This window comes from Neodiprion pinetum, chromosome 2, assembly GCF_021155775.2.
Source record: "Neodiprion pinetum isolate iyNeoPine1 chromosome 2, iyNeoPine1.2, whole genome shotgun sequence".
NCBI classification, from domain to species: Eukaryota; Metazoa; Arthropoda; class Insecta; order Hymenoptera; family Diprionidae; genus Neodiprion; species Neodiprion pinetum.
The window spans coordinates 30,183,288-30,192,863 of NC_060233.1; the positions used below are offsets into that span (position 1 = coordinate 30,183,288).

Sequence of the window (9,576 nt, forward strand, 5' to 3'; positions counted from 1 at the left end):
TTTATTCGACGTGTAAGTACAGATTGCGATTTAGAGAACATACGTTCAGTGCTGTCAGTGATTCCGGCCAAGTAAGAAGTTCTCTCCCATGTGTTTTGCCCAAGACTTAAAGCACTATCATAAAGGCTGGTACGAAAAATATGTCGATTTTGAAAACTTTTTTCTCCGACGGGTATCAGAGGAACAACATCGGATTTTTATATACAATTGGTGCAAGGTTTTATGAAGTTTCAGTTTATTTTTCATTAATAAATATCAATTGACAACGGGGTTATTGTTAATTCACAAAGTATATTCGGCTGCGACGTGAATCGTGAAATCTATTCGTCGGTTTGACTTGGAATTTGGACAGATCTTTGATTGTAATATTTTTTATCGAATGGACGTGTTTTTTTTTTTTTTTCTAATTTTCAAATTGGGAAAATGGGGAATTGGTGAGAAAAGAGTTTGATTATCGGCGCAAAAAAATACCTTCATCGTTTGCTATTAACAAGTTAATGAACATTTTCGTTTAATCATCCGATCATTCGATAGAAAATGTATAATCAAGGATCTGTTCAAGTTTCAAGTCAATTGGATGAATAGATTTTGAGATTCGATGCCTGCCATTTTGAAATATGTGGTTTTGACAGAACCACATAAGAAGATAGAAGTGTGAACTCGGTCAGTTTTTTGAAATTTAGTAAAACCTTGTTCGTAAATCAAATTCGACGTTTCAGGCTGTAAGAATGTGGTAAAAATTAAAAATAGATATTTTAATAATTTGTTTCTTATGACAGTGCCTTGGAATTGTGCAACGTTTACTGTAAATTAATATACATTTTGAAGGGTGGACTGATTTTTTTAATGCAAGCAGAACAAGTGTTTCCATTTTCACCTAGACCTAGTTTCGATCATTTGAAGGAATTCTAACAAAGGGACAGATCGCAATGGATAATAAAAATCAAATACTCTCATAAAAGTTCGAAGTCTGATAAAGAGGCGCGAATATCTGCAGACAAAAATTTCAAAAAGAAATAAAATTGTTTTTGCACATGGGACTGTAGATTTGACGTATCTTATGGTTCACGTAACACTTCCTATTGATCGGACGCACCGTGACGCAAAATTCTTTCCGAAATTCCACGACCTTCGACGGAATCGCGAAATGTTATCTCCAGCAAGAATGCGTGATAAGAAGTATTTTGTTTTGTCCAGTCTCGATTAGAAAATACTGTTCAAAGGCCTACCTGAATCTTTCAGAAGTGACATCTATTTCATTTTTTTCATACTTAGATCACCCATCGACCATATCGTAACCACGGTTCAATTTAGATCGAGCACCGATGCGTCGTGAAGTTACGCACATGTATTTTCACGTGTTTATAGCTAGCGAGAGATACACATCGTATCAAATTGCGCAATAGAACGTTACGCAACGTAACCGGTTCACGATATATATAACTACAAGAAAATTGATGGGCTAAGTCAACGTCTCGAGAGGATCGTTTAACTGTTGAAACAACCTCAACTCGTCTTAAGCGCGTGTGGCCAAGGACATTACGATGCGTGCGAAACGGGAACACATAGACGACGGTGAGTGGAGTTAAATTAATCGCGAAATACAGCAGGCGGAGCATTTTTTATGCACTCTGCAGGGCGGACTAAAAAACCCGGATTAGCTTGAAACGGGAATAAAATCCGAACGCGTTGACAGGTTTTTAAAAACTTTCTTTACCCCAAAATTAGTAGGCTAAGCCTTTTTTCGTTGCGGGTTTGAAAATTCCAAAAATCTTCTTTCCTTGCCCAGATACACGTTTTTGACGAACGGGTTTTGAAAACGTCGCCGAGAGGGTGGAAAAAATTAATATTTAATCATGATTCGAAGTTTGATTCTGGCTTTTAGCAATTCCCCTAGATACTATTCACGTGATGTGAAACGTTTCTTGTAATATCAGAATCAAATACTTGGGCAAAACATTTTTTTTTATCTTTGTGATTGTATAACCTGCTGCGTGATCGGAATGCCTGTTATTAAGAAAGTCAGACAGTTTCACAGTATCGGATGACTCGTGTTTTTAGCTAATCATCGTTGTTTCAAAGTCAGAGTATTCGGTAAATGAGTTTACAACATGAATTTAACGTGTGCTTGTCCTTTATAGTCCAACCTGCCACGGTGGATAAACATTTTGATGCATTAATCAACGACGAAGAAACAATCGACTACGATCCGTCGGAAGACCTAACACCGACAGATTTCCCCGAGTGGTACGATGAAAAGTTATTCAAGGCGTAAGTTTAAGTTAAGTCTAACTTTGAGGCAAGTCGGACGGTTTTGATTTACACATTTTTTCCGTTCGAAATTACAGAGGTAAAGATTACTACGACTCTAATATGGTCGGATTAACCGCAGCTAGCCTGGCTGGACTGATATCGGTACTGTCGATTCCAACGATTCTAAAAGTCAGTCAAAAACACCTCCTGATGACGGATCACGGAAAAAATGGGTGATTTTTGGGAATTTATACTTCGACAACTGCAAGCTTTATTTGGATACTTGTATCATCGCAACCAGTTGATACGAACCATTGTTATTGACAATAACTTAAGCCATTTTACTCGGTGACACGTGTGTGCCCGAAATTTTTCAAAAACGGCTCCACCGATTCACGTCGAATTCTTCGTTCTCCTAACAAAATGACCACCGTTCGAATTTGAAATTCTATTTCACGTATAAGATATAAAATATCTTTTGCTTGGCCAAAAAAGTTATAATGGCTGTGAAGTAAGTGGAATCCTGGTAAAGAGGATAACATCCGAGAACACTTTCTCCAAATTTGAAGCGAATCTTTTAAGCATACTCGAGACATCGTGAGCGCCGCAAAAACATGTCATCGAGCAAAATGCTTCCTATCAATTGATTTTTACAAGCAAAAGTATTCAAACCTGAATAAAATACACTCTCGTCAAATCGAATCATTAATAGTCAAGGTATAGCTTCCAAACAATCACTCACTTTTTCGATAGTCTACCCGATATATACTACGTCAATGCTTCACTGTACAATATGCGAAATCTCTTGCTTTCAGGTTCTCATTTACACTAAACAAAGTGGAACGTCATGCACAGCATTCAAAAGATATTTCGAAACAATTTTACACAGTCGTGCTTGGTACATGGACGATGCTACGACCAAGGGTTCGGAGTGAGTAGATTGACCTTCGCTTCCATATCCTTAAGTTCAAATCGGTGTTAGCATACCCGGTGAGGTTGATTGTGCAAAAAAAAATAAAAAATATTTTGATTGTACACAAGTTGAATAATTTAATAATAATAATTATATATTTAGAGGCAGAAGGGAGGGCACTTTGCTTAAAAATCATTCTTTGGTTCTTCCGAAGAAGTAATTTGTAACATAACATTCAGAGAACGAAAAATGGTATCGTGCAAGTGAGTAATACCTAACCTTCGAGTTTTGCGATCGGTTGTAGCTGGTTCCGGTCACTTAACGTGGTTCGATGGAAGCACATGATCTCAAGTCGACGATCTTTTCGAGATGGATTTGGAGGAATCATGCAACGTGACATGGCGTACACTCAGTTCGGGTTCTTGGGTTACGTTCTGATCGAGCCAGAATATCTGGGCCTGACCAACACTCCGGAGGAACGAGAAGGAATCAATCACTTTTGGCGAGTCCTCGGGCACATGCTCGGCATTTCGGATCGGTAAGTAATTCTCATTACGCCTGTAAAAGTTTAAATAGTGAATTATTATCGACGACTGTAAATCTCGCGTGGCCATTTTTCACGCGTCTGAATTTTACTGCCTGAACGAAACTGTCACAAATCCGGTTCGATTTCGGTTTCAGATTGAACATTTGTCGCAAAACCGAAGCCGAAACTACCCAATTGTGCAGAAGATTGCGAACCGAAGTATTTGCAAAATACTTCAAAGAGCTACCGCCAAATTTTTTGCACATGGCGGAGGTAATGGTTGACGGATTGTGGGTCATCGACACGACCTTAAACACGGATACAGTTTTCGCCGTGGCTTACCGTTTGAATGGGTTGACATGTGGGTGTATATTTTTACCCGTTGCCTTGACGCACGTATTCACCATATCGAAATCTGCAATTAGTTATAACTTTAACGTTTCTCTTACAGATCACAAACCCCTGAGCACGTGGAGCTGGCTCAATCTGAAGTATCGTGAACTTATTTACACACTTCTTGGTAATTGTTATTAAGAAGTCAGATAGAATGATAGAATACGTTTAAATCACACGTAGTGCGCAGTTCTTATTTTCGATTCACCGTCACTCTGAATTTCTCATTTCCAGGCTCATCCATCTTCGGCCCTGTATTGCGTGTGTACTTCAAACACTTGCTAGCATTCCAGTACTGGATGACACTAAACTTCCCAGTCGTTGCATGGATTCGGTACGGAAAAGAAGAATCTAAGATAAATCCCTATCCAAAATTCAAATAGCTATGACGTGTCACGTTTCATGTATATTTCTTTAACCGTGATATTATTTTAACCGAACCAGTTTCAAAGAAAAAGGAGACAGCCCTCCAAATAGCAATGATATGTAAGTGAGCAATGGGATTTGAGGGTGAAGAAAGCTATTAACGAAATGTAACGTGACGTTCGAAAGTGTTTAGTGAGTAATTTCACATCGCGTTCGTAGAATATTGGTGGGATAAGTATTGCAACATCTTTCAATTCAAAGTCTTGACTTGTTTTTCTTTGATTCTTTAATCTTCACTTGACTGACTTCAGTTTGATTGGTATCAACCGATAGCGAATTTAAAAGATGCTTTTAGTTATAACAACATTTTCGTATTACGCTGACAAGACGACTATCAAATTATCCTGTCGGCATAGTTGTAAATAACTCGCGGATTTTTCACGCGAAAAAATGTGATAACAGTAAATTAAGATCGCTGTATTTGTGCCAGCTACGGGTTATTAAGAAACTTCAATAAGAAATAAGAAATATTCCATGTCTTTTTACCAATAATTACAGTACACCTTATACTTTTACCCGTGTATTTTTTTCTTCTATTCCTTGAAACTACTCACATTCAGATTTACGCTTCAACTATACGGACAACGTTGATTTTATTCTGAAAGGAATTTTCAACAGATGCGCAATTATTTTCAAGGGCGTGACTGTTACGACAGATGTGTCTGCGTTTTTGTTCAAATAATTACTCACGCAAAAAGAAAGTAAAAATGTGCTAAATCACGCGGACGGTACGACGATGCAATACGAAGTAGCCCGAAGCACATTATCGAAACAATCTCTTCTACCGAGTATCTGAGCCGGACGCAAAAATTGTTTAACCGAAACGCATTTCGAGTCATCGATTCCTTCCAATCCAAAATTTCATAGCTTGTGAATATGCTATTTTTTATACAGATGGTCAGTAGCGCATACATAAGCATTGCACATTTCGGAACATGAAAATGATTCGCGATTTCTTAAACTCTTAAATTTCCGTTCAACCTCAATTGATTATACAATATTTTTCAGAAATGGATGTCAGTCTATATTTAGTTTACAATTGTAATCGCTAATGTATCGCGGTTCCGTAATGAAGAATAATGATTAGTTATGAAGTATTAATCTGTTCTTAAGGTTGTCATTATGTTTTTCTGATATCCTTATTCCACGTCGTTATCACTGCGGGCATCGGGACATTAGAAATTCAGTAATCTGGTTGATTAAGATCTTAAAACCAATTTATAGTGTGCAACAGTCACGCATTTGTTGTCATCGTAGAGAGTATATAATTATCAGGTACGCGTTAGATAGGGCTTTTACCTCTCAAGGACGAATTAACTGTAAGTTAAAGTATGAAAAATTAGAAAAAAGGAGAAACCTCATTTCAAAAACCCCCAGAAATGTTATGTGATCCAATAATTTAAAAAATGATTCTATAACTATCAAGAACGTTCAAGACGATTTTCAACCTTATATTTTTTATATGATCGTAATTTTTGCGGGCTTATTTTGCTCGTTGACCAGATACTCATAAATTATCTGAGAAACATTAAAGAAATCTTACGTTATATTGCGATTAGAACGCGCAAATGTAATCGCTGACGAACATCTGTTAAAACATACTTGGACAAATCTATTTTTATTCAGTTTAGAGATGCTTAGGTTAAGTTAGGATCCGTAGAACCAGAGACTCGTAATAGAAAGGGTTAATTAAGTGAGACGCGCGCTTACCAAACGATTAAGAAGCTTCCACATATGTAATTTACGTAAAATATATTATTACTATAATAAAACTACCGCTTTCCATTTCAATAAAACAATAAATCCAACAGTTAACTATATTTAGCTCAGCTAAGATTTGATAATAATAAGAAAACATCTATTTTGCCGTATTCAAACATACGTTTGTTAACAGTAAGTAAACTCTCCTCTCAGCGCAAGGTCGCAAGTTATATCAAAACAAAATTCAAGATCTGAATTTAATTCCCAGTGGGGATTCAATTGGCGCGCTGTCGTTGAATATAAGGTGAGAGTCGTTAAACGTGTTTCCATAAGTACTCTGCAGTTAGGCGGGACAAGATGCGGTCCAAGGAAAAACACATCGACGATGGTATGTATACAGTTCTCATATCGAAGAAAATTGCGTTCCACATCACTTTTCAAGTTTAATCTAATTTCAATTGTGAGATGCTTATCGCGTATCACTGTCAATTAAAAAACCATGCACGGACATGGGCGATTTAAATAAAACTACTTTAACACATACTTGTGACCGTGGGATGCATTTCACAGTCCAACCTGCGACCGTGGATCAGCATTTCAGGATACTTGTAGCCGACGAAGACACCATCGACTACGATGAGTCTGAGCAAGTTACTCCAGCGGATCTTCCCGGGTGGTATGATGCAAAATTGTACAAAGCGTAAGTGTTAAGCTCGAGTTTCAATGTTGGGTTAGTGATGATTTGGGAATTTGGTTCGATGATCTAAATTCCGTTTGACATCGCAGAGGGCAAGATTACTACCGTTCCAACAGCCTTGGATTAACCACTGCGATCATATGTGGTCTTGTAGCTGTGCTGGCTGTTCCTTCGATCTTGAAGGTCGGTATTATAGTATTTATGAAGCATTCTGCGATGTAACTTGTAACTTGAGAAGAAAGATGAAATGCGTTCGTGCCGATACCGCCCCTTTCAGTATCGTCGTTACTCTTCGGCTGTATTCTTGAAATCGTCCGATTGCGCTTCGTTGCAGGTTCTCATCTATACCAAGAAGAGTGGAACGGCATGCGCAGCGTTCAAAAGATATCTCGAAACAAGTTTGCATACTCGAGCGTGGTACATGGCGGATTTGAACGTTATTAATTCGGAGTAAGTGAACGGAGCTGGACTTCGTTACCTTGCGTTAAGTATCGGTTGCTACAAGTAGCAGAATAACCGTAAGCTCAATCATGTCTGACCTCGGGTTATCCGAATCTGGCCCAGCTGGTTCAAGTCAACGAATACAGTTCGCTGGAAGCATTGCCTCGCAAATCGACGAGCCCTCCGGGATGGAATCGGGGGAATCACTCATCGGGACATGGCGCTCACTCAGTATGGTCTGATCGGCTACGTTCTGCTCGAACCGGAATCTTTGGGTCTGACAAACACCAAGGATCAGCGAGAGGGGATCAACCACGTGTTGAGAGTCGTTGGACATATGCTTGGCATTTCAGATCGGTAAACTGTCATTCCTATACGTGTAACTGAGAAATCAATTCAATTGCGTGGAAAGAATGCACGCACCGATAAATATGGGGCATTCCACTTGACGTCGGTAAAGGGTTGATCGTGACATTTTTTATTTTCACCAAGGATTTTTCCTACGCTAGTACGTCCCCTGAAAAACTGCAAAAGGAAATTTTCAAGTTATTTTAATCACTAGTCTTTAACCCGTGATTTTTTAAAACCATCTCAAAAACACCCAAACTTATTTTTTTATCATTTTATATTCACATGTATGACTCGTGCTGCAGATTGAACATTTGTCGGAAGAACGAAGCTGAAACTACGGCATTGTGTAGAAGATTGCAAGCCGAGGTATTCGGCAAGTACTTCGAAGAAGTTCCTCCGAATTTTGTCGACATGGCGACAGCGCTGCTGGATGGGATGTGGAGCATCGACATGAGCATAGATACCGGGGCCATTTTTGCGTTCACTTACAAGTTGAACAGGGTGCCATGTGGGTTATCATTTCTGTGTTATTTTATCACCAGGTTTATACTCCGAAACAGGGGGTGATTATCTAATCGCCTTAATGTTTTTTCAGATACAAAACCTCTGAGCACGTATAGCTGGCTGGTACTCAAATACCGCGAAGCATCTCACAAACTGTGTGGTAATTATAATTGCCTGGAATTAATGACGAAATTCAATTATTCGCAACGTTCAGAAACATGTTATACAAAATTGCAAAACATGAATTCGATTCGTTCACGCCTTTGACGAATGCGATAATTAGCCAAAGTTCAACTGCGTTAAGGGGGACTTTGCTTTTACACAGCTGAAAATAACGCTTTATTTCCGCATTTTTCGTCGATTAAATTCGAGCTTTGCACATGCGTTTGTTATGTATTATTAGAAAATATTGTGTAATTACCTGAATACATAACAAATATATGTGGAAAGCTCGAATTTAATCGACCGTATAGTTTCGTCAGGAAAAATTCTCCAATAAGACATTATTTTGTGCTTGGAGAAAGCAAATCCTCCCTTAATTTTAATGACATAGAAAGAAAATCAACACCTTATAAGTGATCGCAGCAGTTGAAACGGCCAGTGACGAGTGGCTGTAAAGATTCTATTGACGTAAATTGAAACGTTTCTTCACTGGTTCATAAAATCACTTACTCGTACATAGATGTACTTTGTCACACAATGTTACGTTTCTCATTGTATCGAGGTTTGTGGTTTTGCATAATTATCATTTTATCGCTTTCAGGAACTCCCGGCATCGGTATCTTTGTTCGTGCGTATTACAATTTTTTAATAAACTTTAATTTCCTGCTGATAAAGAAATGGCCGGTAATAGCTTGGCTTCAGTACGGCTTTGAACAGTCCAAGATATATCTGTACCCGCAACTGCAGAAGTAAGAAAATTTCGCACAGAAATTTTATAAACTACTAACATTAGTTTTTGTTACATTCATTTAAGGGGTAACAAATTATTATATACCTATAAAATATGGTAACCATTGACGCAAGATTCAATACGGTCAGAAGTAATTTCGAAGTTATATATTGACAGAAGAATATTGAAATGATTATTGATTCTTTGAATAAGATAATTAAATTTCAAAGACTGCAACTTTTCGAATGAAAAATTTGGATTGATGTATTGTGCACTGTTCAATAATAGTAAGTACTTTTTAGCAATTCTTTGACAAGAATTTTTGAGCTATTATTTCACGCATCAATTTTTTATCATTAATTTATACGTAATGTGACGTTGTGTAGAGAATGTGACTGAAAATATACGATAATGCGTTATTCAGTTTTTTGCATTTTATAAAAATTTCCGGCAAGGTAAAGAGAAAAGAACTCAAGGCG

The 9,576-nt window shown here is 37.9% G+C and overlaps 2 protein-coding genes across 9 annotated transcripts; both read left to right on the forward strand.

Moving 5' to 3' along the window:
- Window positions 1–16: 16 nt before the first annotated feature.
- On the forward strand, window positions 17–5,026 carry LOC124212585 (uncharacterized). Of its 8 annotated transcripts, none has more exons than XM_046612768.1 (9): window positions 17–129; window positions 1,369–1,575; window positions 2,142–2,271; window positions 2,349–2,442; window positions 3,069–3,184; window positions 3,471–3,704; window positions 3,848–4,053; window positions 4,144–4,212; window positions 4,320–5,026. In XM_046612768.1, the coding sequence occupies exons 2-9, from the start codon at window positions 1,545–1,547 to the stop codon at window positions 4,466–4,468; spliced, it is 1,029 nt and encodes a 342-aa protein (XP_046468724.1). In that variant the 5' UTR covers window positions 17–129; window positions 1,369–1,544; the 3' UTR covers window positions 4,469–5,026. The 8 variants fall into 8 exon arrangements, with proteins under 8 accessions (XP_046468724.1, XP_046468723.1, XP_046468726.1 ...); XM_046612767.2 differs by having other exon boundaries at window positions 23–129; window positions 780–1,575; XM_046612770.2 differs by having other exon boundaries at window positions 27–129; window positions 1,276–1,575.
- A 1,425-nt stretch (window positions 5,027–6,451) lies between these two features.
- Window positions 6,452–9,526, forward strand: LOC124212584 (uncharacterized). Its single transcript, XM_046612766.2, has 8 exons — window positions 6,452–6,600; window positions 6,783–6,912; window positions 6,999–7,092; window positions 7,244–7,359; window positions 7,474–7,707; window positions 8,004–8,209; window positions 8,297–8,365; window positions 8,969–9,526. The coding sequence occupies exons 1-8, from the start codon at window positions 6,570–6,572 to the stop codon at window positions 9,118–9,120; spliced, it is 1,032 nt and encodes a 343-aa protein (XP_046468722.1). The 5' UTR covers window positions 6,452–6,569; the 3' UTR covers window positions 9,121–9,526.
- The last annotated feature ends 50 nt before the right edge of the window (window positions 9,527–9,576 follow it).